This window comes from Neovison vison, chromosome 8 (genome assembly GCF_020171115.1).
Source record: "Neovison vison isolate M4711 chromosome 8, ASM_NN_V1, whole genome shotgun sequence".
Lineage (NCBI taxonomy): Eukaryota > Metazoa > Chordata > Mammalia > Carnivora > Mustelidae > Neogale > Neogale vison.
In genome coordinates, this window is record NC_058098.1 from 26,220,903 (window position 1) to 26,247,095 (window position 26,193).

Below are 26,193 nucleotides of genomic sequence, written 5' to 3' on the forward strand. Positions count from 1 at the left end.
TCCTGGGATTGAGTCCCACATCAGGCTCTCTGCTAAGCAGGGAGCCTGCTTCCCCTCTCTCTCTGCCTGCCTCTCTGCCTACTTGTGATCTATCTCTCTCTGTCAAATAAATAAATAAAATCTTTTTAAAAAATAAGTAAATAAAGTTTCAGCCCAGGCCATGTTCCACTCAGCTTTAGGAGAACGCTAACGATCAGCACCAACCTAACTACTAGTCAGAGCAAAGGGCTTACAGTCTCTGGAAAATCAGTCTCTCTCCCGCTTTGTGTCCACACACTATTCTTCTTGTTGATCTGAATCTCCATCTGGTATACTTTTCCTTCAGCCTGGAGAACTTTCTTTAGTGTTTAAATACATGACTAAAACAACAGCACCAAGGACCAGAGGGAAGTGAACAGAGCACGCAGTTCTAGGGTTCTTAGGTTGTGCCAAAAGTGGTGTAATACCGATTCAGGGTAGACAGTGATGAGTTAAGGATGCTGATGAGTTAAGGATGTGGACTGTAATTCCCTAGAACAGTGGTTCTTGGTGGGTGGTCCCAGTATTCCCCAGGGTCTCCAACCCTCTTTCAGAGGTTTATAAAGGCCTCCCTTTTCCAACTACATATCTTTGTGCGGCTGGATTTTCTTCCTGTTCAACCGAAACAACGTATCACAACAGATTGAATCCAGAAGCTTTGGGAAGCCAAATGTTTTCTATTGTGCCAGACATTAAAGAAATTCACAAAAATGTAAAAACAATGACTACTCATCTTAGTAAACTTGGGGGAGGGGGAACACAGTTATAGTTCATAAAAATACATTATTTATGCTACCAGGTGGAATATATGGTTGCTTTTTAAATGACTGAATAAATATATTTCAATTAATGATTTTTAATTGCTAATATGATATTGATAAATATAAACCACACAAAAATTAATAGGAGTTTACAATAATTTTTTAGTAGCAGAGAGATCCTGAGCTTAATTTTTTCTATGATGTTCTGTCAGCCACTGTATAGTACATCATAAGTTTTTGATATAGTGTTCAACAATTCATTATTTGCATGTAGCACCCAGTACTCCTCACAACACGTGCCCTCCTTAATGCCCAACCCCCTGTCACCCCATCCCCCACACACCTCCCCTCTGAAACCTACAGTTTGTTTCCCCAGGGTCCATAGTCTTTCTGGGTTTGTCTCCCTCTCTGACTCCTCCCCCTTCAGATTTCCTTCCCTTCCCCTACTGAGCTCAAATTTTAAGAACCACTGCTCTAAAGTAGTTACGTAGGGAGTATTTAAAATCTAATCCCTGGGCGCCTGGGTGGCTCAGATGGTTAAGCCTCTGCCTTTGCTCGGGTCATGATCACAGGGTCCTGGGATCAAGCCCCGCATCAGGCTCTCTCTGCTCAGCAAGGAGCCTGCTTCCCACCCCCTTCTCTGCCTGCCTCTCTGCCTACTTGTGATCTCTCTCTGTCAAATAAAATAATAAAATCTTTTTTAAAAAATTTAATCCCAGACAACGAAGAGGTACAATTTCAAAATCCATCAGACTGGGGGACATGTTTAAAATCAGACAAATACCAAGTGTTCGCAAGCATGTGGAAATGATAATTACCCTCTAAAGCTGATGGAACTGGAAATTGGATAAATCTTTAGAGAGCAATTTGACATATTAAAACTGTCAGGTACTATTCATACACGTTAGACTGGCAAAAACTCGAAAAGTCCAAGTTTGGCAACAATGGGCTAAAATTGGAAACTTTTGCTGTGCTGGTAGAAGGCACTCTGGAGAACACATGGCAGTGTTTAGTAAAACTGAATTTGCACATAAACTGAATTTGCACATACTCTAGATGCAGCAGACCCCTCCTAGGTCTAGACACTAGATAGCTACCTTACATATGCAACTGGGCATGACAGCTATGGGGAAGCTCATTTGTAACTGCTCATATTTTTTTTATAGAGATAACCTGCAGCACACAGTTGGTGGTCCACCCTGGTTCCCTGGGCATTCTCCATTCCTGTGCAAGTCAGTCAGAGGGCTTTCCACTGCCAGCACACAGTAGGGGTGGGGGGATGAGGGCAGGGGAGGCTTAAAGCAAATCCAAAGTGCCCCTCCCCCAACAGCATACAACCAATGACAACCAGAGTTGATGGATAAATCCTCCAGCCCCTCTTGGCTCTGTTGGGATGAGCCTACAGTGCATTTTGCACTATCTCCTAGGAAGCCCCTGTGGGACTGAGCCTCACGTGCCCACCGCAATAACCTGTCGGTAATGGACCTTTTATTGGTTTCTTTCCCTTGGCTGTCTCACATCCCCACTTCCCTGCCAGTGCTTACTGGAATCACCTTCCAACCTTCCAAATAAACGGCTCTCACATCCTTGTCTCGGGGTCTGCTTCTGGAGGAAATCAATACTAAGGCACAACCTAAAGGCCTTTCAACGGGAAGTAGGTAAATAACCAGCCGTATCCAATGGAACACACAGAGTAGTTAAAATGTATCAAGACCTACAGGCACCAACTTGGATAAATACTGAAAATACAGTTTTGTGTGACAAAAGCAGCCCACAGAATGAGAGTATAACATCACATATGTAACATTTTCCTAACCTCATGCTGCCAGAGGCCGTCCACATCACACAATTCTGGTCAGTAAGATAAAAGCTTAAAAGATTGCTAAAGAGGATGCATTCTGGGAAAGCATGGATTCTTTTAGTTAAAATAAAGAGAGAAAGAAATGTGGCTTGAGACTTCCTTTCCCTACTTCTTCCCATCTTGATCTCGACATGAAGGCTGGAGCTGTAGCAGCCACTTCGTGTCCATAGGGTGAAGGTCAAGACCATCAGAGAGATACCAGCTCTGACAGTGTTGAACTACCTCACCGGCCTTCCAGACTCTTTGTTACTTGAGGAAAGTTAATACAATTTTTTTTTTTAAACTACTGTGGGTGGGGTTTCCTATTACTTGTAGCTAAACACATCTCTAATTGGTGTCCACCCTAAAACAGATCCCATTAACTGAAGTGCCCTTTTTTGGGGTTGGGGCGGGAGTGGGTGTGTAAGTTCAGGGTTAGCACCTGGAATAGTGCTGAATTGCTCTGATGGGTACTGCGGGATAGAAGGGTCAGGGACCACACATGCCCTCCTCGGTGGCAGTGCTGCCAGAAGTGACTTTAGAAAGAAGAGAAATAGCTAATGAAATAAGAATGAGAAATAGCTAATGAAATAAGAATGAGAAATAGCTAATGAAATAAGAAATAGAAATATCTAGAATATGTGTCAGTGTGTGCGATGTAACCTCCTCTGATTCCCCACCAAAAAAACTTCAGTCAAGTCTACAGTGCTCCCTCCTGCTCTGCGCTAGTGGATTCCATTTGGGGGATCCAAGGAGGGGCTGAGTTCTGCACACAGGTTACTGCCACAGAGGGAAGCAGAAGAATAGAGTAGAGTAGACATTGGACTTATCAAGCCAGCACATGGTCGTTGAAGGAGGCAGGAGGGCATAGGTAGATACAACATGGGCCTGGGAGCCCAGTTCTGCCACTATGATTCTACAGTCTTGAGCAAGTTACCTAGCTTCTCTGAGCTTCAGTTTCCCCATCTATAAAATGGACCCAATAGTAGTATCAACTTCAGAGGAGTGTGGTAAGGACTCAAGGAGATAATACAGACTGGCACATGGTTAAGTGCTCAGTGATTGATTATTATCATTATCATTATTGAAGTAAAGAAGGGGGATGGAGAGATTGAAAAAGGGAAGGAAGGAAGGAAGGTAGGTAGTTCATCAGCTCTGGGTTTATTAGATTGCATGGGACCACTCACCGCTCTTTTCCCTTTGACAATCCGTGGCCCTTGTAATTTTGATTCTGCAAGAAGAAAAGAAAAGCGATGTAACTGGTTCTGTATATCCACCCTGCCTTCCCAGCTCAATTTACTGCAGATATTAAAAAGCTCAAACCATTAGACACAACACTGCCCAGATCCTGAGACAGGAAGGACCAGCCTGGCCAAGTTCACGTTCACATTGGTCAACATGTTCCCAGCAACTTGATCCTTGGAATAAATCTCCAAGTATTCAAGGACCCACTTCACAGTATTGTTCCACAGGCATGACCAGTAGAGTGAATACGTAGTTTTCAGTGCTCCAAAGGTCCAACCCTGAACCCCAGTTTTGAGGGCTGAGATCAGCAGGCTCTGTCAGAAGAAACTGAAACTTGAATGTTTGGCTAGATCCATGGTCCAGAAGGGGCTGGGTCAAAGATTCAGAGGGAAGTTAATTTCTTCCACCCAAAATGGACCTTTCAAATCCTCAACGGGTGTTGGGGGTGGGTATTATTTTGCTTCTACCGCATCTAAAACAGTTTGGCCTTTAGTCCTGGTATAATCCCTAATTGCAGGTATGAAAAAAGAAGTCAAAACTGGTCTTGTTCAGGATGACCATTGCAACTTGGACAGACTTGTCATCTGCATTAGTTTTCTAATACTGCATAACAAATTATCACAAACTTGGCAGCCTAAAATAATACAAATTTATGTCTTGGAGTTTCCGTGGGCATGGCTTAGCTGGATCTTCTGGCCAGGTCTTACAAGGTTACAACCGAGGTGACGGCCTGGGTTATGATTCTCATGCATCTGCTTGGGGTCCTTTTCCAAGATCATCCAGATTGTTGGCAGAGTTCAGTTGCTTGGGGTTGCAATGACAGAGGTCTCTGTTTACTTGCTAGCTATTAATGAGGGACTGCGTTCAGCAACTAGAGGCCCCCTGCAGTTCCTTTCATCATGGCCCCCTACGCAGTTCACAACAAGGATATTTGCTTTCCTCTAGGCCAGCAGGAGCTCATCCCTCTGACTTCCAACCCTCCCCAATCCAAGTCACCCCTGTATGATGCATGGTATATAATCATGGTAGTAACTATCCCATCAAATTCACAGGCTCCACCCACACTCAAGGGGAGGGAATTATACAAGGTGTGTACACAAAGGGTGGGAATCTTGGGGGCCTACTAGAATTCTGCCTACCATACCATCCTATCCCTCAAAAAGCCAGTGGAATGGATAGAGGATACTGCTTTATGAAACTGATGGAAGTTAACGCCCTACAATAGCACATGGACTCTTATCCCAGTATCACATTCAAGCCCCTCCAACTCCCCCAGCACTGTAAGGTATCCTACTCTTTTTTTATTATATCCTGTATACTCCTTCACATTTTCAGTTCTATTTTCCTTACATTTATCCAGTATTTGGTTAAAAAACTTTTCCTGGGGCGCCTGGGTAGCTCAGTCAGTTAAGCATCTGCCTTCTGCTCAGGTCATGATCACAGGGTCTTGGGATAGAGTCCCACATCAGGCTCCCTGCTCAGCAGGGATCCTGCTTCTCCCTCTGCCTGCCACTCTCCCTGCTTGTGCTCTCTCTCTCTGACAAATAAATAAATAAAATCTTAAAAAAATAAAAATAGAAAACTTTTCCTTTCCTCACTGAATTGCATTGATTCTTCTGTTGAAATTCAGTTGACTGTGTATATGTAGGTCTATCTCTAGAGTGTTTGTCTACCCTTATGTCACTACCACACTGTCTTAATTACAATAGCTTTCTAGTAAATCTTTTTTCTTTTTCTAGATTTTACTTATTTATTTGACAGAGAAACAGTGAGAGAGAGAACACAAGCAGGGGGAATGGGAGAGAGAGAAGCAGGCTTCCCACTGAGCAGAGAGACACATGGGGGCTCTATCCCAGGACCCTAGGGTCATGACTTGAGTTGAAGGCAGATGCTTAATGACTGAGTCACCCAGGCATCCCTCTAGTAAATCTTGAAATAAGGTACTATAAGTCCTCCATTCTTTTTTTGCTGTTGTTGTTGTTTTTGGTTTTTTTTTTTTTTCAAGATTGCCTTTGCAGTTTGGGGTTATTTGCACTTCAATATAAATTTTAGAATCAGCTTGCTGATTTCTACCAAAAAAAAGTGTGTTGGGATTTTATTTGGATTATATTGAATCTATAGATCATTTTGAGAAGTGACATCATCAAGTATTGACTCTTCCAATCCATGAACATGGTCTATCTCTCCATTAAATTAAGTCTTTTTAAAATTTTTTTCCCACAATATTTTCTAGTTTTCAGTACAGAAGTCCGGGACCTTTTAAATTAAATTTATTCATAAGTATTTGATTTTGTGATGCTATCTTAAATAATATTTTTTAAATTTCATTTTCTAATTATTTGATGATAGAATATTGTGGAGAGCAGAATAATGCTCCCCCAAAAGATGTGCATTTCCTAATATGCCAGAACCTGTAAATACATTACATTACAAGAGGAAATTAAGATTGCAGATATAATCAACTGACTTTAAAATAGAGAGGTTATCCTGGATTATCTGAGTGGGGCCAATGTAATCATTCTTTTGTTGTGAGAGAGAATTAAAGAAATGGGGGTGCCAATTCATGAGAAGTAGAGCCCGGGATACGAAGCAGGCTAGTGGGGGCGGGGGGTGGTGCTGGATTCCAGAGTAATTCATTACCCTTCTTTGGGTCGCATTTCCCCCACCCCCCACTTTTCTCCTTTTTAAAGTGGGGTAGTTGGCCCGTGCACTCCTAAGGGACAGGGTTTTGTCTGATTGACCTCCGTGTCCTTACTGGTCAGCACTGGGCTCAGTTTAGAGAACGTCCTGATTAGCGTTTTAGGATGAATGAATGGATGGATTGGGTAGGCAAGTGAGAGGCGGGATGAACGGATTTCTAAGAGCTTTTCCAGGTCAGGAAATCGAAAATTCTGAGGTTCCCCCAGGGTCACAGAAATCGCTGATTACAGTTTAGAATCCCAGATTTTCCTCTTTCCCGCCAGCAAGCCTGGTGGTGGACTCGCGCAGCACCTCCGGAGGCGCGCGGCCAGCCAGGGCTTGAAGTCTTTTCTCTGTATTCATCATTTTCCTCCCATTCTATCCAGAACCACTCCGCGGGGACCCCCAAGTCGGATGCCTCCGTAGCCTCCCTCCCTTCTCGAAGGACGATGAAAACATCTGGATCCCGTGGCACTCCTACCTTCGGGCGCGACATGGTACGATCCCCCAGCGCCGGACCCAAACCGCTGCCTAGTCGCGCGCAGGCCTCGCGTCCCGTTGCCAAAGCGACAGAGGGCGCCCGGATCCGCCGCTCTGATTGGCTGAGCCGAGCGCCCTCCTCTCCGCGGGGTTCGTGGGCTTGTGTCCGATCCCAGCCCCTGAAAGTTTTGCGCGCCGCGGCTGCCCAGACCCCGTTATTCGTTGGACCTTTCTCTCCCAACCCCTCTCTTCCGCGACCCTAGGGCGCACTCCACCAAGGACTGGCTGCCTTCGGCGGGCACTGACTGCCCAGCGCCTCTTCCAGCTGCGTTTCGCGGGACCTGCGAGCGCTCAGTCTGAAAAGTTGTCAGCTGTTGGTAAACGCAACGGTTCTAAGTTTCCTTCCTCAGCCCCTCACTAAGTGGCCTTGTCATTTGGTTAGTTAGTAACGCGGCCACTTCTGCTTTTTCTCGAACACTCTCTCTAATTCTTAGGCCCCAGCTCGAAGCCAGGATTCACCTGAACGCCTGTAGTAGCCTCCTCACCAGTCGGCCAGTGCGCACCTTTGCCCTATCCATTCCAGTTCATTCTTGGCCCTGCAGTTGAAGAGCACAATTGGTGAAGAACACCAATCCGGTCTCATCTCTCCACTGCGCGTGACCTGAAGTAGCAATTTACTCGTCATTGCACCCTGTATCGGCTCCCTGCCTTTCCCTGCCTCGTTTCTCCACAGCCCTGGATCTACACACCAACCACCATAGCTAATTAGAAACTGTTTAAAAAAAAAAGTGTTGTTTGTTTTATAGCAACAAAATATGTTATGTACGAATATATCTAATAAAATATATGCATTTTGTTAAACAAAATTTGTTAAACAACAAACTCTTATTAAGCCTCTATGACATGCCTCATTCATTTTTTAAAAAGATTTTATTTATTTATTTGAGAGAAAGAGAGCATGAGAGGGGAGGTCAGAGGGAGAAGCAGATTCCCCCTGGAGCTGGGAGCTGGACCTGGGACTCCATCGCAGGGCTCCAGGAGCACGACCTGACCTGAAGGCAGTTGCTCAACCAACTGAGCCACCCAGGCGCCCCAAGTATGCTTCATTCTTGACTCTATGAGGACACAGCAATGAACAAAACCAAGTATCTGCTCTTGCAGGGTTTGTATTCCCATAGGGAAAATTACAAAACATTGAAGGACATTAAAGGAGACCTGAATAAATGGAGGGATATACCATGTTCACGGACAGGAAGACTCAATATCAAAAAGATGTGTATTTTTTCAAATCCAACCAGGACTTTTGAGAAACCTTCTCAGCCCAAGAGATGCAAATATCAGGAATGATATGGGGATCCTAGAAATAGGTGTGTGTGTGTTTTAACTTCATGTACAATAGAAGTGGCATCATAAATCAGTAAATGCCATTGAGAAACTGGCTTTGCATAGGAATAAAAAAGTCAAGCACGTTAAAGAATAAATATGGCAAACAAATATTTCAAGCTATTAGAAAAATAAGTATGTATACATAATATTTTATGATATCTGAGTGGTGAAGTGTTTCTTTTTTAAAAAAATATTTTTATTTATTTATTTGAGAGAGAGAGCATGCAAGCAGGCAGAGCAAAGGCAGAGGGAAAGAGAGAAGCAGGCTCTCCGCTGAGCAGAGAGCCCAAAGCAGGGCTCCATCCCAGGACCCTGGGATCATGACCTGAGCTGAAGGCAGATGCTTGAAGGATTTCTTAATAAAGCACTAGTCATAGAAGAAAAAATTAATCTGTGGCTCTCTCAAAATCTAAACTGCCATAATACAAAAGACATTGTAAGTTTAATTAAAAGACAAGCTACATAAATAAATGATTAAAACGTTTAAAAAGGGGGTGAGGTGCCTGGTTTGTTCAGTCAGTTAAGCGACTGACTCTTGGAATCAATACCAGAGTCAGCTCTGTGTTTGGTGGAGTCTTTGTGGGATTCCCGTCTTCTCCTTCTTCCCTCTGCCCTTCCCCCCACCTTGTGCTCTCATCTGTGCCCTTTCTCTCTCTCTCTGTCTCTCTCTCTCTCTCAAATAAATAAATAGGACACCTGGGTAGCTCAGTCAATTAAGCTTCTGACTTCAGCTCAGGTTGTGATCTTGGGGTCCTGGGATAAAGTACCAGATCGGGCTCCCTGCTTGACGGGAAATCTGCTTATCCCTTTACCTTCTTCCCCCACTCATGTCCTCTCTCTCAATACATAATTATATAAGATCATTAAAAGACAAGCTACACACTAGGAGGCAATAGGTGTAACAAAGGACTAGTACTCAAAGAACTACAACCATTAAGAAAAAGACTACCCCCCACCTCATAAGAGTAAAGAAAAATGGACAAAAGATATGAATAGAGGACTTTAAGCAAAAGAAACTCCATTAGCCAATAAGAACATCAAACTATGTAAATCAAAACAATTATAAAATATTATTTTAAACATATCATCTAGACAAAAATAAAAACACATTTCAAAGTCAAGTGTTTTTGAGGATGTGGGAATCTGAACTATCATATGCAGTTGGTAGATTCACAATTTGGGACACAATGTGCAATATCTCATAAAGTTGAAAATGCATACAACTTACAACCTGGTTCCACTACTGGACAGATATCCAAAGGCTCTCTGAATACACCTACACAGCCCAGGGAATATCACTTTGGAGCTAATGTGCCAGACGACATTCTTCCCTAAAGAAATTCTCATCCTTGTTTATAGGTCATATGTACAAAGATGTTCATTGCAACATTCTTTATAATTATGGTAAATACTAGAAAAAATCTAAATGTCTACTCATAATGAGATGATTAATAAAATGGAATAAGTTCTAAAAAAATACTATATAGTGATAAAAATTAATGGTCCAGATCTATATCAACATAAAAATATCCCCCAAACCTACTGTTGAATGAATAGAAGATAGCTGTAGGGGCATCTGGGTGGCTCAGTCAGTTAAAGTGTCTGCCTTCAGCTCAGATCATGATCCCAGGGTCTGTGATCCAGCCCTGCATTGGGCTCCCTGCTCAGTGGGGAGTCTGCTTCTCCCTCTCCCCCCTGTTCCTGTTCTTTCTCTAGATCATGCTCTCTCTCTCTCTCTCTCTCTCAAGTAAATAAAATCTTTAAAAAATAAAAGAGTTGTAGAATGATAAATATTTTTAAGGATTGAAATTTGTATTAATTATAAACATACAAAAGTATATTCTATATATTGATGGGGATATTAAAAATTTATGGGGGTATTAAAAATTTATGGGGGTAAAAAAATTATGGGGGTATTAAAAATTTTAAAATACAGACTAGAGGGGAACCCAGGTGGCTCAGTCATTTAAGTTTCTGCCTTTGGTTTAGGTCATGATCCCAGAGTCCTGGGATGGAGCCCCCCCACACTGTAGGGCTCCCTGCTCAGCAGCTGGCGGCCTACTTCTTCCTCTGCCTCTCCCTTTCCCTTTGCCCCTCCCCTTCCCTCAGCTCATGCTCTTTTTCACTTGCACTCTCTCTCTCTCTCTCTAAAAATAAATACATAGGGGCGCCTGGGTGGCTCAGTGGGTTAAAGCCTCTGCCTTCGGCTCAGGTCATGATCCCAGGGTCCTGGGATTGAGCCCTGCATTGGGCTCTCTGCTTAGCAGGGAGCCTGCTTCCTCCCCCTCTCTCTCAGCCTGCCTCTCTGCCTTCTTGTGATCTCTGTCTGTCAAATAAATAAATAAAATCTTAAAAAAAAAAAAAAGACTATCAGTATTCCCATAGAGGAAGAAGTTTAGGACACCTTGGGAATGCATAATGGTGGGGTCTTACCATTTTTAATTGGGGTCAGCAAGGACTGGCAGGAAGAAATGGGAATTAGACTGGTAATCAGGATGGGAAGAACATTCCAGATGGAGAGAATGGTATGTGCGAAATGGGAATCAGAGAGAGTGAAGCATGTTTGTGGAAACAAATGCGGGTCAGGGGCCAGGAGAAAGTGAAGAAGAGGGGAGAGATGAGGCTTCCAAACCCCCATGTTGTTGTTGTTTCCTTTATTACAAATGTGGAAACAGAGCCCTAGGGAGGAGAGCAGAACCATGGCCTCCTAACTCCTTGTCAAATGCTCCACGATAATAATAATGAGAATGATAATAATAATGCGTCATGTGCCGGTCTCTCTACTAGGTACTTGAAGTATATCCTCCCATTACTCTCACTACAGACCTATAGAGGTTTTTCCTCCCCATTTTACAGATGAACTGAGACTCATGAAAGTTAAGAAATTTGCTCAAAGTCAGAGAGGCAGAAGCCGGATCCCACAAGGCCTTGCATCCGATGCTGAACAGATTGAGTTTTTCCTAAGGATATTGGTGGGTGTATTGGGTTCCTATTCCAGCTGTAATTACCACAAACTGAGTGACCTAAAAGATCTCAAATGTATGGGTTTGTAGTTTTTGAGGTCAGGCGTCTGAAGTGGGTTTCACTAGGCTAAGATTTAGGTATCAGCAAGGCTGGGTTCCTAGAAGGCCTTAGGAGAGAATCTGTTTCCTTGCTTTTCCACCTGCATTCCTCGGCTCCCAACCCCCTTCCATTCTTCAAAGCCAACAATCGTAACACTCCTGACCTCTGTTTCTACCATCAGATACCCCCGCCCCCCAATTCTATACTCCTACCTCCCTCTCTCGCTTCTAAGGACCTGGGGGATAACATTGGGCCCATGCAAATAATCCAGGACAGTCTTGTCATCTCATGATCAGCTGATTAGCAACTTTAATTCCATCCACCAGCCTTAATGCCCCCATCTAACATAATATATTCACAATTTCTAGGAATTAGAGCATAGACTTCTTTGGGGAGACTGTTATGTTGCCTACCACAATGAACCACGCTGAAGGGTTTTAAGCAAGGAAGTGACAAAGTGAGACCTGTGTTTTAGCATCTTCATATTCCTGGTTTTGCAAAACAATCTCTCCCTGACTTTTTATTTAAGGCAAACTGAGCTTTGCAACAGCTAACACTTCCGAAGGCGGAACAGTTCATAGACACTAAATGTGTTAAGCCTAATAACTACAGCTGGTGTTTTTACAGAGCTTTTAACGTGATGGAGATCCTTTGTACATGTAATTTGCTTATTCCCCCAACAACCAAGTCCAAGTCCAAGGCACTGTTAATTGTTGCCCATTTATGAATGAGGAAACTGATCCAGGGGCATTTGGTCACCTGCCCAGGGCCATAGAGCTGCTAAAGCCAGGGCCAGAACTAGGAACTAGTCTGCAGACCCCTCCACCAGCATTTCTTTACGCCATCTGTGGGGTGGGCATTCTGGGAAACTCAAGTCAGCACATCTTTGGTGTAATGACTCATGTATAACTTGTTGCCCAACAGACATGTGTTGAATAGATGAGGTCCTGCTTTCACGCCTGTGACACAAACAGTGGTTTTCAAGGCAGGAAAATGGGGAATGGTCCTAGAATTCCCCCCTTTTCCCCACATCCAATCTATTTGCAAGTCCCATCAGCTACGCTGCCAAAATATTAAGTCTGTCCCCTTCTTTCCAGTTTTCTCTGCTCCTGCTGTGTCCCAGGGCACCACCGCCTCACTGGCCTCCCTGCTTGGTCCCTCTAATATATTCGCTCTGGATAGGCGTCAAAGTGACCAGCTTAAAATGTAAACCAGATGACAGGGCTGGCCTCCCCTGTTAAATTTTCCCACCACATTTCCATCATACAGAGGAGGAAAACCTAGACTCCCAGTTATGACCACACACAGTCCTGTGCACTGGGCTCCCCACTTTCTCTTTATCCTCAAGTCCCTTGGCGCCCCTCCTCTCCAGTCCAACTGACTCTTTGCAAAGGGCAAACTCTTCCCACCACAGGGCCGTTGCTTGTCTTGTTCCTTCTGCTGGAAATCTCTCTACTCTTTAAAGCTGGGTCTTTCTTATACATCAAGTCCTAGCTCAGATGTTGCTTATTTAAGAAAGGTTCTTCCTACCTCCTTCTCTTTCCCTCACTGAAAATTGTGAGCATTTGTAAATACTTTATCTATTTGCTTCTTTTGTTCGCCTCCCCTCCTAGACCCCAGATGTCCTATATGTAGCCACCACCCATATATGGCTGTTAAGCACATGACATGTGGCTAGCCTGAACTGAGATGTGCTCTAAGGGTAAAGTACACTCTGGATTGTAAAGACTTAACACAATAAAAAAGATGTAGAATGTCTCAATTATTGTTCAATATGGATTGCATGTTGAAGTGATAATATTGTGGATATACTGGATTAAATAAAAACATTAACAACCTGGTTTTTTCTACTTTTTTAATGTGGCCACTAGAAAATTTAAGATTACACATGTGGCCTGCATTATATTTCTTTTGGGCAGGGCTGGTCTACACTGTTAGCCGACGAAGGTAGGAACATTCTCCGCCTTAGCCATTTTGGGGTCCCTGGTATCTGCCATACAGTAGGTGCTCAGTAAGCTTTGTTGTAGTTTTTATGAGAATCCTATGCACAGGGAGAGATGAGACAGGCAGCCCCAAGGATGCTGTGAATTTGAGGAAGAAAGAAATGCCAACGACAGTTTTCTCTCTCTCCAGTCCCTGCATTTCAAACCAGTTCTGTCAACGCTCTGTCCTGCTCTGTACCAACATTCCTCCCATGGTCACCTACTACTGTAGATGCCAGATGGCGGGTGGCTGGAGGACCGGTGCTGGAGCTGCTGCTTCCATTTCAGACCCATAGGAGATGCCCTTCTCAAGTATTTTATGATCTTCAGCTTGGGTCCTAGCAGCCAGAAAGGGCTCACTTCCACATTACTGGGACACACATGGCAGCTGGGAGCCAAGGGAAGCTGTCCAGGGTCACCAGCAGGTCAGAGGTGAACAGGACCTGGAACCTTTTCAGGTCCAGGACTCTGGCCTCTAACTACATCCTGTTGTAGTCTCCCTTATTCCAAGGGACTCAGGTGTCTGGAACCTTCCCCCTTGCCTCCCTCTCCTCACATTTGACCTCCGATCTCTTGAGGTCCCTTGAGGGCACTAATGCCAGGTCTCCCCAGAGCCGACCCAAATGGCGCCATCCGCATAGACGCCAACGCGGATGGTACGAATGGCTGGGAGGGAGGGAGGGAGGATGGATGGACGGATGGATGAATGGATGGACCGAGGTAGGGATGAATGGGTGGACTGGAGGATGGGAGGGCAGATGGCCACATGAGTGGGGGAGGAGGACGGCTGGCTGGTAGGACACCCGCATGGGGACGGGGCGGGGGTGGGCAGGAGTGAGGATGTACCGAAGGAAGGAATTACCCACACAGTATCTGAAAACAGGGGGACCCATAGCGATCCAAGTCCAGCTCCCGTCACGTTTCTGCTAGGAAACCGCGGCCAGGCCGAGGTAGCCGGGCTCTCGGCCCCAGGGCCCGCAAGGCGGTCCGGGGCAGCGCCGGAGCTGGGATCGTAGTGGCTGCGCCGCCGGCCGGGGGCTCTTCCCGCCCCCGCGCCCACCCCCCACCCCGCGCCAGACGGTGCCAGGTGGGGGGAGCGTCCCCGCCCCCACCTCCGGAGGTGGCGGCCCCACGCGGCCCAACAAGCTGCCGTTGTCCCGCGGGCCCCGGGCCCGGCACACTGGGGCTTTGTCCAGCCCCCCGCCGCGACCCACGGTGGGGGGGGCCCCACATGACCGAGGGGGTAGGAGGAGCCTGCGGCGGCGGTGGCGGCGGTGGCGGCGGCGGCGGCGGCGGCTCCTCCACCACCATTTCCCTCTCTGGCCGGGGGTCGGCGGGCGGTGGTGGCGGCGGCGGCGGCGGCGGCGGCGGCGGCCGGGCAGGGGCCCCTGTTCCCCGCCAGGCTGCAGGCGCCCGGCCTGGGCCAGCAGGGCAGCTGCGACCCAAGCGCTCTCCGGGCGGCGAACTGGGGGTGCGCCCGGACCCCCGCCCCCGGGATCATGGGGAATGGCATGACCAAGGTAGGGGGGCGGGGATCGCGCAGCCCGCACCTGGCCGCCCCCAGCCCCGCCGGGGCGCAGGCTCTGCCTGGGTCGCTTTGCCCGCCTCTGACCTTCTGGCCCTCGCCCTGAGGCTCTGTGTATCTAGATCTCTGTCTCCGGGTGACTCTCTGACCCTGCATCCCTGTGTTGCTCTGCTCACGTCTCTGTCTCTCTGGGTATCTCTGGCCTCGCTTTCCCTGTGTCTCTGTCTCTGCCTGTTTCTGTGACTGTATTTCTTGTTGGGTCTTTTTGTGGCTCTCTGTCACTCCCACACTCTATGTCTCTGAGTCCCTTTCCCTGTCTCCAGGTGTCTCTGTCTTCCTTGTCTCTGATTGCTTGGACTCTCTCTCTGGTGCTGTTTCTCCATCCTTTCCCCTCTGCCTCTGCATGACCCTCCTTTTGTCCCTGTCTTCCCACCTCCCTCGGAATTCCCCACCACCCACCTGGCAAGTCCATCTCTCTCCCTGTCCACCCCCCCCCCCCACAGTGTGTTCCTCTTCCCTCCCTGCTTCAAGCTCTCACCCCTACCCAAGCTGGCCTCCCCTGGTGCCCCGCTCCTGTCCTCCCTAGTCCCACTCACAGAGTCCAGGTCCAGGAGGGGGAGGAGATTGCTGCCTGAGTCCTAAGGTCCAGACACCTGGTCATGGGATGGAAATGGGCTGTGGGCCCCCAACTAGGTGATGGGAAGTTGTGCACCCCTACGCCACTGACCCCAGCCTGTCTCTCCTATAGGTACTTCCTGGACTCTACCTCGGAAACTTCATTGGTGAGCACTGCCCACTCTGTCCCAAGGCTGTGGCACTCTGCCTGTCCAGGCCTGTGTCCACCATTCATGCTGTGGCCCACGCACCTTGGAAGCACTCAGGAATGGGGCCGGGGGCAGGGAAACAATGCCAGGCTGGGAGGGAGAAGGAACTCATGAGGACTAAGGGTATTTGGGATAAGTGTCCCTAGTGCGCAGGGCTCAAAACACCTGCCAGATGTCAGGCAAGTCTGCACCTGCTCTGAGCCCCAGCCGCTCTCCCAGCACATGACCCACTCACCTCTCCAGGCTCTTACAGCTCTGAGGTTCCGGGTTGAGGTCTGTTCGGGGTGCTGCTTCTAGCTGGGAAACCAGGAATCTTACCCCTACAACCTTCTACACAGAGGGGAGGTTTCCAGAGACTGGATTGTACCCAGAAACTTGTTAGCGAGCACTGCCCATTCCATCCCAAAGCCATGGCCCTCTCCCTGTCCCAGGCATGTGCTAAGAGACAGGCTAATTCTGAGACTCCGCACTTTTCCACGTGGAGTCAGAGAAAGCCTCAGAGAGGAAGGGGCATCTGCACCAGGGCAGGGCTTTCCCCATCCATCCCTGCCTGCCTCCCCCCTGCTCTGGCATTGATGCCCCACTCTCCTGAATCTGATCTCCTCCTCTCTGGGAGCCACCTCCGCTGTTCATTTCTGAGTATTGAGCTGAGGAAACTCTGGACCCTCTTGAAGTCTGTAGCCCCATGAGGGCAGGGGCCATGAAGCTGCCCATGAACCCCCATGCCTAGCCAAGGCTGCACATAGTAAACACTTAGGAAATGTGTTGAATGAAGTAGACTTCTGGAGAGAAAGGAGATATGTGTTATTTATTCTGATTCTAAAAGACTCCCATACACTGGAATTCCAGCCCCTAGAGACAGCCACTGATACAATGTGAGGTTTAGCCTTTGGTTGGTTTTCATATATCTTTGTGGATGCAGATGTAACATTTAAAACAAAAATGGAAGTCTGCTCTGCACACTGTTCAGTCACCTGTTTCCTATGTAATAATGCACTGTGGACATGCTCGCACATCAGCACAGAGAGGTCTTTTCTAGCCATCGGCTGCACAGTATTCAAGTATGGATACACCATTGTTTATGTAGCTTTCTCAGGGTGGATGTGTAGATTGCTCCCACTTTTTAACAATTTCTCGTGTGTTTACTGTTATGAGCAGTACTGCAGAGAACATCTTCTACACACAGCTTCTGGGTGAGCAAACCTTTCTGCAGACAGGATTCCCAGCTCCATCAAGGATATGCCAGGAAAGGGTGTTTGCTACGGAAGGAACTCCAGGGGCAAGGCTGGGAAGGGGCTGGGCTGCTATTTGTGGGTGCCCCAGCGACAAGACTGAAGCCTAGGGGTGCCGTGGGACCTGTCAGACCAGGAGCGGGAGGGGGCCAAGGAGCAGGGGGCTGGCAGAAGGTGGGACAAAGTGGAGAGGGAGGGGTGGGGAGTGGAGCTGGGCAGTGAGCTCCCACCTCTCTTGGCCATCAGGGACATGTGAGTCGCACCAATCAGACAGGCTCAGGCATTTCGTTTCTTTCAGATGCCAAAGACCCGGACCAGCTGGGCCGGAACAAGATCACACACATCATCTCTATCCACGAGTCACCCCAGCCTCTGCTGCAGGTACTCCTTACCCCTATCCTTTGGTGGTGTACAAGTGCAGAGGGGAGCTTCAGCAGCACCCCCCAGCACCCGTTTCTCAGGTACTTAGTATGTGCCAGGCCCTATACTGCCTTCCTGACCCATACTTGGCCATCCTGTTAAAAACTGCCTTGTTTTACATCCGCATCCTCATTTGATCCCTATTTGGCAACTGAGGCCCAGAGAGGTAAAGTAACTTGCCTAAGGTCACACAGCCAGGAAGCTAAGGGGCTAGGATTTGACGGTCTGAGCCCAGAGGCCTCACCCTGAACTTTAAAAAGGCCCCTCCACGGGCTTTCCATTGCCCAGCTGAACTGATTACTACAAATGGATGGTTCTGTGTTCTGTGTCTTGTTGTGTAATCTTGGGCTGTGACTTTACCTGTCTGGGCCTCTGATCCCTCGATCCCGTCTGCCCCTAGAGGGGCTGCTGTGAGGATGCAAAGGGACTGTAGGATGGTGAAGACGCTTTGCACACAGTAAAGCATGGCCCCCACCAGAAGGGTTGGTGCTGGTTTTATGGGAGTCCTGGAAAAGAGGGGGTAAGGTTGTTCTTTTTTGGTGGTGGGGGGAGTGAGGTTGTTCTAACCCAGAAAAGGAAAGTAGTAAATCCAGAACGCTTTCAAAATCATGGGCACAGGACTTCACCATTCTGAGCCTCATTTGCCTGATTTGTAAAATAGGAATTTTATAAATATTTATTTGAGAAAGAGAGAGAGGGAACGAGCAGGAGGGTAGAGGGAGAGAGAATCTCAAGTAGATTCTGTCTTGAGTGTGGAGCCTAATGTGGGGCTCAATCTCACAACCCCGAGATAACGACCCGAGCAGAAACCAAGAGTCAGACACTCAACCAACTACATTACCCAGACGCCCCTAAGAAGGTGATTTTATAACAACACCTACCTTACTGGGTTGTTGAGCTCCACATAAAGGCCAACAAATTACAGCTGATCTAGCAAAGTTAATCATATTCTTATCCCATAAATAGAGCCCCTTCCTCGTTATCTATTAGAGTGTGTGTCACCCACTAAACGGGAATAACTGCAGATGGAAAAAGGCTCTGGAGGTCTGAAACCCAGACCAGATTTGCTGTGTGACCTCAGATAGGTTCCTTCCGCTCTCTGGGCCTTAGTTTCTCCACGTGTCAGTGTTGATGGTCTCTAAGAGCAACCTCCAATAATCTGGGATTCTCAGTGTCATTCAAACAAGAAATTTCCAGGTCAATGGAGCCGGATTTTGCTTTATAGGGCAGGCTTGTTTTGGAGGATTTGGAGTATGCAGTCACTAGATTGCACAGGGAAGGCTTTCAAGTCATGAATAGATTGACTAAGGAAATGACTGCTTGCCAGATAAGTCCCTACTCCAACAACCTTCCCTTCTTCCCACGGGCAGCCCTGCCTCCCCATCTATCAGTGAATTTACCAGCCAGGGTTTGATAATGCCAAACAATCCCAAGGCCAAATGTGTTGCAAAGTGAAATTGCAAACCTTGCAAAAGAGGCAGGATGGTGTGACCTTGGGAAAAGTGAGCCAGAGAAGGGCTGGAATCTCACACAAAGCCATTAGCAAATGAGGACCTGACTCAGGGTCCCTGGCCCTAGGGCTGGTGGCAGGCCTGACACTGGAAAAGAGTCATTTGAATATCAAAGGATTAAAAGAGATCCTTGAGAAAAGTGATTCTTGAAACAGGAGCCCAAAGCATCCTATGATCTTGTGTGAAGGTTAAGCACCAAGTAAAGGATGTCATAGCCAGTTTGTGGGAGAAATAATTCATCCCTTGATTATTTTAATAATTAGCACACAGTTTTATAGTCACAATTAATGAAGTAGAAACTTATTTTCATGGTTTCTTTCTATCTTGTTTCTTTTCGAGATAATGAAATTTATTTTTTTAAAGAATTTATTTATTTATTTGACAGAGAGAGATCACAAGTAGGCAGAGAGGCAGGCAGAGAGAGAGAGAGAGAGAGAGAGAGAGAGAGGAGGAAGCACACTCTCCACTGAGCAGAGAGCCCGAATCGGGACTCGATCCCAGGACCCTGCCCCTATTTTTTATAAGACCTTTAAAAAAACCTTTTTGGGGGGATGCCTGGGTGGCTTAGTAGGTTAAGCAGCTGCCTTTGGCTCGGGTCATGATCCCAGCATCCTGGGATCGAGCCCACCTTTGGGTTTCCTGCCCAGCAGAGAGCCTGCTTCTCTCTCTCTCGCTCTGCTGTTCCCCCCTGCTTGTGTGGTCTTTCCCTCTCTCTCTCTGTCAAGTAAATAAATAAAATCTTTAAAAAAAAAAAAAGAGAATAAAAAATAGAAAACTTCAAAGAAAAAAAAAAAGAGGGCGCCTGGGTGGCTCAGTGGGTTAAAGCCTCTGCCTTCAGCTCAGGTCATGATCTCAGGGTCCTGGGATCAAGTCCCACTTGGGACTCCTTGTTCAGCAGGGAGCCTGCTTCTCCTTCTCCCTCTGCCTGCTGCTGCCCCTGCTTGTGCATACTTTCTCACTCTGTCTCTATGACAAATAAATAAGTAAAATCTTAAAACGAAAAAAAAACCACTCCTTTTTCAATAAGTAATCTATCTCCAAACTCACATGGGGGTTCAAACTCACAACCCTGAGATCAAGAAGTGCATGCTCTATCAACCGAGCCAGCCAGGTGACCCTGTTTTGCCCTTTTTTTGGTGTAATTTTGTAATCCTCATTTGGAGGAGTCACTGTTAGTGGCCCCTTCCTACCTATTAAATAAAAGATCCCTGAATTCTTTTTATCAAGTCCTTATGCCCAAATCACCTATGAGGTTAGGATACCAAATTCTCAGAAGGTTCTGGAACCACAGACAGATAGAGCCGGCAGGCACTCAGGTGATATCTAGCCTCTTTGGATAGAGAGGGCAACAGTGGTTCAGAAAGGAGCAGGACCTGGGCTGGGGTCATAAGGTGCTTGGGTGGCCCAGGCCAAGCACAGCGGCACAGCCGAGGGCCCCCTACTGCCCATGTGTGTTTTGTACTTGCAGGACATAACCTACCTTCGCATCCCTGTGGCGGACACCCCTGAGGTACCCATGTAAGTTCTCTGGAGACAGCGAAAGAGGTGGTGGTGGTGGTGGTTGGAGGGTGGGGGGTGGTCTGGGGGAGGACAGAGCGGACTCATGCCAGAAAGCTGTCCTGGGGAGCCTAGCACAAGTGCTCACTCACACCTCTCTTTGCCTCTGTCCCAGCTACACCCTTGCCTATGCCTTAGGCCAAGACCCTTAACCTCCCAGACCTCAGTGTCTTTAGCTGTGAGATGGAGAGAGTACTCTGCTTAAGGACCAGACGCCCAGCAGACTGGAAGGGGTCAGGCTCAGCCAGTTCCTGGCCCTGGAGTTAATACATCTGGGGCCAGCCAGAGTTTGCCATTTTTTTGCTGTGTGACCTTGCACCAATCGCTTTCCCTCTCTGAGATCAGATGGTGCAGGCTGAGGATCCAAGACAGGGCCTGGCCTGTAACAGGGACTCAGAAAGCAGGATTTTTTGTGTGTGTTATGAGTTATAGTGCCTTCCCAGCCTGAGAGTGACCCAGACAGACACTCCTCCCAACCTATGGCTGACCCTTGTCCCCAGGTGCTCTGCTTGCAGACCCCAGAAGAGTGGGACTCCTCTGTCTCCTCCCACATGTCCTTGAAAGACCGAGATAAAGCCTCCATGAAAAGAGGATCCAGGGGACCCACAGGAGAGGTGCTCCTGCCTCTGTGATGAGATTTCTCATCATTGGCCGCTTTCACTACCTGAAATGTCCCCATTGTGGCTTCCCACAGCCTTGTACTTGCACTATCATACAGGCCCTGTTCGCTGCCTGGGCCGGCCGCCCTGAGTACCCTGGGCTCTTGACATCCCATCAGTGCAGTGGGGGACGACTCCTAGGAGACCTGCCCCCCAATGCTCGCTACCCTATTGCTTTCTTCTCTAGCAAAAAGCACTTCAAAGAATGTATCAACTTCATCCACTGTTGCCGCCTCAATGGGGGGAACTGCCTTGTGCACTGGTGAGTTAAGAGAGGGATGAGGGGAGCAAGTAAAGGACTGTCCTCCATCACACCCAAGCACTCACACTATGGGGAATTAGGAACCTGGGGTAGACCTTCTCCAGCCCGTTGTCACGCATGACCGTCCACCATTCATCTGATGGAGGCTGGTCGGGGGGGGGGCTCCAATCAGGGCTCTGTCTCTTACCAGCTGTGTGGCCAAGGCCAAAGTGCTGTTTCTCCCCAAGACTCTCACTTGTAAAATGGAGAAAAGACTGTTACCAGATGGGCTAACTAGAGGGAGTAGGTGAGGTACGCAGGTGGCCCAGCATCCTCTGAGTGCTCTTGCTCCCTCTCCTCCCCTCCATGCTTTTGAGGAAATAGGGCTGAGCAGTGGGGGACCCCAGGCTGGGAGACAGGGACTCATCCCAGTTGATATCATTCATCCCATAACTTCCCACTGAGCACCTAGCCTATGCTGGGTTCAGGGCGGCTCTCTTTCAGAGCCCTTGCCCTAAGAATAGCTCCTCCAGCCTGTCACCCTCTGCCCCTGCTTGCCCCACTCCAGCTGCACTGACAACCTCCCCACCCTTCAAATCATCCAGCTCCCACCTTGTGGGCTTCATACACTGCCCAGAACATTCTTGACTGGCCCTTACCCACCCTTTAGGACTCAGCTTGATGTCACTTCCTGGGAAACCCCTTCCCTAATCCCTCCCCAACCCCTCCACTACATTAAAACCTTTTCCTATTTGATCCCTTAGCCCCTGGACTCCTCATTGGAGCAGTTATCCCGAAATTGTTTCCCTGGTTAGTGGCCTTCTCTCCCAACCCTCCTGTAAGCCCCGGGACAGACCGTGTTTGTTTTATTCCCCACCATATCCACAGTACCTGACAAATAACAGATGGTCAGGAAACATTTGCTGAATGAATGAATGAAGTGATTTTACCACTCAGGCCTTTGATGTGGGAGAGTGCCCAGGGGATACTCCAGGCAGAAGGAACAGCATGGGCAAAGGAAGTGGGAAAACAGGTCCTGGCAGGCTCTTTGGGATGGGAGCTCAGAGGCAAGGGCGAGAATGCGGGCGGGTGGGAGAGCTGAGGTGGGGAGGGGGTATCTGGGAGCAGGGCATGGAGGAGATTGGGCCTTACCTGAAGCCTGGGGGTGGGGGGTGGGTATCCCAGCTTTGCAGGCATCTCCCGCAGCACCACCATCGTGACGGCCTATGTGATGACTGTGACGGGGCTAGGCTGGCGGGACGTGCTTGAAGCCATCAAGGCCACCCGGCCTATCGCCAACCCCAACCCAGGCTTTAGGCAGCAGCTCGAAGAGTTTGGCTGGGGCAGTTCCCGGAAGGTAGGGGCTGGGGCAGAGGCAGGAGCTGGGCAGAAGCTGGGCAGGGCTGGGAGACTGCTTCCCGCTTGAGTGGAGCACTGATGGGAAAGAAGTTAGCCTGTGCTTCAGACCCTACAGGAGATTTTCTGGGGTCTCGAACTTGTGACCCCTGAGCTAATCTAGCCTCTAGGTGTATTTTGTTTGGTCAGCCAGATGTTTTCTTTGCCTTTTTAGTTTAGTATTTGGATGCCTTTGGGCTAGACTATGGACCCATCAGTTTGACCAGGTCCCAGCACTGCCTTCTCTATCTGCCTGGAACCTGGAGGCACTTGAATGCTTGACCCCTTTGGGGAGAGATGTCCATTCCCTTTCTCCGCCCCTGGGTCCCTGATAAAGCCAAAGCCTCTCCTTCTTTTATACCCACTGGGCGGATAGCCAAGAGGCCAGTGTGGAGGGGGTTGCTGCTCGGGGAAGAGGACTCAGGGGGTCCCCACTGGGCCGGGGGCGGGCGTCGCTTTAGCAGGTCTGGAAGATGGAGTGTCGGAGGGGAAGTGTGGTCCAGGAGAGGGAAGAGACTTAGAGGAGGAGGGGGCTTGATGCGGGCGAGGGAAACTCAGAAGGGAAGGGGAGAGGATGTTCAGAAAGGGGAGGGGCCTAGCGAGGGGTCGGGAGCTCGCGGACCCGCGGAAGCGACGAGGACCGGGGAGGGGACCGGCCGGCAGCCCGGCACCGACCGACCCCCGGCTCCCTCTTCCTCCCCGCCACCCCCCAGCTCCGCCGGCAGCTGGAGGAGCGCTTCGGAGAGAGCCCTTTCCGCGACGAGGAGGAGGTGCGCGCGCTGCTGCCGCTGTGCGCGCGCTGCCGCCAGGGCCCTGCGCCCGCGCCCGCAGCTCCCGCGCCGCACTCGGCAGCCTCCGAGGGAACCCTGCAGCGCCTGGTGCCGCGGCCGCCCCGGGAGGCCCACCGGCCGCTGCCCTTGCTGGCGCGCGTCAAGCAGACTTTCTCTTGCCTCCCGCGGTGTCTGTCCCGGAAAGGCGGCAAGTGAGGATCCCAGCTCGCCGTGGCGCCCCTCTTCCTAACGACGGGTCCCCTTCGGGGCTGTTTGGGCCTCCCACGGCCTCCAGAACGGGCCCAGAGCCTGTGGGAGACCCGCGGCGCCCCGAGCCCTGCCCCTGATACCCGCCCTGCTTGTCTGCGTCTGCAGTCTGTGTGTCCTCCATCCGTGCGTCTCTGTGTCTAAGCCGGCCTGCTGCAGCCACTTGGTGCCTTAGTCCTTGGGCTGGGGGGAGGGGGCACCCGGGCCTCCACCCTTAAAGGCAGCGGGAGTGGGAGTGGGTGGGGGTGGGGGGAGTTGGATGGGCCTGGAGGATATTAAAGTGACACAGAAGCTGTCTGTCTGAGCACCTCCTAGTCATTCAGCAAGGGGCAGGGATGCAGGACTCTGCGTGGGGCTGGAGCCTGCAGGACACAGGGATGGGAGGGGGCCGGCATCCCCAAGGATCTGGAGGAGCCCGCCACCTCCTCAAAATCGCTCTGGGCAGGGCTGAATTCCTGGACTCCGGTTCACTGCCTGACCACCCCCACCCAATCTCTCCCTGAAGCCCTGGTCTCCTGAAAAGGTCTCTGAATCCCTCCTTCTCTCTGAACCCTTTTGCCCTCTAAGCTCTTCTCCATGTCACCAGCTCCCTCCTCTTCTCTACTCACAAATACTAGGTAGTAAGCTGTCCAAATAGTGCCTCCTTCGTGCCTGACTTTTTAATGCATGAATTCACTTCATCTCTGGGAGGAAACTGAGGCTCAGAAAGGGTAGGCAGCTTGCCTGAGGACAGCTGGAGTAGGGGAGGCTGGATTTGAACCTAGGCAGTCTGTGTCCCATGGTGGCTGTTAAGAAGTAGTTCCTTGGTGACCGTTTAATCGGATTATTACAGGCCTTTTGGTGGTGACTTATATAAAGTTCTTTATATATTTTGCATATTAACTCCTTATTGGATGTTTCATTTGCAAATACCTTCTCCCACTCAAGACCCTTTTCACCTAGAGCTTAAAGGCCAGGGGGCAGCCACTGAGGAGGGAAGGAAGGCCTCGGGGCAACCCCAGCAAGCAGCAAATGGACTCGAGTTGAACAGAGGTTATCCGAGCTGAGTTTTCCGAACTAAAAGTAACTTGGGAGTTGAGAGGGGTCTGAAAAAACTCCAGTCTAAGTTGGGGTCCCTGTTATGCACCAAGTACCATGTTCAGGGCTGTGGGGGAAGCCCAGATTCCAGTATCGGGGGTGAGAGGATGGATGAAATAATCCTCATCTGCTGCCCAGCCTCCTCAGGACACTGAGGTTGATGTCCGAGGTCACCAGCTGGCAAGTGGTGGGGCTGGGATTCTAATCCAGGCAGTCTGGCTGGAAAGTCAAGGGAACCCCATCCTCCTAATCACTATGACTCTGCCACCCAGAAAAATGAAAAGATTGTCTGACACACTTAACATTCCCACTTTGATGTAATTATTACACTTGGACTTGATCCTATGAAATGCTTTGCCCCCCACACCCCCACACCCCACCCCCGAGCCCTACAAGTGGGTCTGAATTGTGTCTATAACTGTAAAGGGGTCAGAACTGAGTGGCTGCTGGATTGGGAGAACAGAGGGTGGAGAGCACGAAGAAGATGCCCCCGACACGTGCACAAGGAGGACAGTACTTCCAGCTTCTGGTCAACGCTGACCAGGCATCCAGCTCTGTGCTCATTCGGAGTTTTAGTTTCCCCATGTACACAACAAAGGGTAGAGCAGTCTGAGCTACTTGACCTCTTTCAAACTGCAAACTCCCTTTGACAGTTAAATGAAAGATACAAACCCTAGAAAAATGTATAGACATGAAAAAAATTGTATATACTTTCTGTGGGGAGTAGGTGTCCATAAACCCCAGATGTAAGCTGTTGGGAGATAATGGGGGGAAACTGTGTAGTGTCCTGGGCTTTGGGGACAGAGAGACATAGGTTCAGGTTCTGACTGCCTCCAAGTACTAGCTCTATGACCTTGTTACAGGGCTTTAACCTCTCTGAGCCTTATTCTTCTAACTAATAAAAGGGGTAGACTCTTCTCACATGTTGTGATGAGAACCCACTGACACCCTGCAGGAAAGGCTTTGGCCAGGCCCACACCCTAGTGAGCCATCAGTGGATGCGGACTCCCAATATTTAAGGAAGTATTTCTCCAAGTGTGGCTCATGGACCACCTGGATCAGAATCCCACGGGAGAACTGGTTAAATACAGATTACTGGTTTCTTGCCCAGAAAGTCTTTTTTTTTCTGCAGGTCTGGTATGGAAGCGAAGAGTGTACATTTTAAACTAGTCTCTGCCTCCCAATTCTAATGGGAGTTAGTCTAAGAAGCACTATGGCTTTTACCTGTACAGTCCAGGCGCTGAAGAGAGAACTGTGACTT

General features: G+C 48.9%; 2 protein-coding genes across 3 annotated transcripts in view; one reads left to right on the forward strand and one right to left on the reverse strand.

Annotated features, from left to right (window-relative positions):
• TTLL9 (tubulin tyrosine ligase like 9) overlaps positions 1 to 305 on the reverse strand; it is a 33,989-nt gene extending 33,684 nt beyond the window's left edge. The window contains exon 1 of the mRNA XM_044262188.1: positions 234 to 305. Within this exon, the coding sequence (XP_044118123.1) occupies positions 234 to 305 (72 nt within the window). The remainder of the gene's footprint in view (positions 1 to 233) is intronic.
• A 13,850-nt stretch (positions 306 to 14,155) lies between these two features.
• Positions 14,156 to 24,008, forward strand: DUSP15 (dual specificity phosphatase 15). Of its 2 annotated transcripts, none has more exons than XM_044262345.1 (7): positions 14,156 to 14,174; positions 15,728 to 15,761; positions 17,334 to 17,416; positions 20,435 to 20,484; positions 21,370 to 21,444; positions 22,609 to 22,780; positions 23,532 to 24,008. In XM_044262345.1, the coding sequence occupies exons 1-7, from the start codon at positions 14,157 to 14,159 to the stop codon at positions 23,802 to 23,804; spliced, it is 705 nt and encodes a 234-aa protein (XP_044118280.1). In that variant the 5' UTR covers position 14,156; the 3' UTR covers positions 23,805 to 24,008. The 2 variants fall into 2 exon arrangements, with proteins under 2 accessions (XP_044118280.1, XP_044118279.1); XM_044262344.1 differs by lacking the exon at positions 14,156 to 14,174 and adding an exon at positions 14,896 to 14,974.
• The last annotated feature ends 2,185 nt before the right edge of the window (positions 24,009 to 26,193 follow it).

What these genes read in the sequence shown, in the direction of transcription:
- DUSP15 (XM_044262344.1), top strand. Translation starts at nt 14,954, where the DNA reads ATGGGGAATGGCATGACCAAG. An exon ending in CTACCTCGGAAACTTCATTG is followed by an intron (nt 15,762 to 17,333) that starts GTGAGCACTGCC and finishes CGTTTCTTTCAG; the next exon opens with ATGCCAAAGACCCGGACCAG. An exon ending in GGGAACTGCCTTGTGCACTG is followed by an intron (nt 21,445 to 22,608) that starts GTGAGTTAAGAG and finishes TGGGTATCCCAG; the next exon opens with CTTTGCAGGCATCTCCCGCA.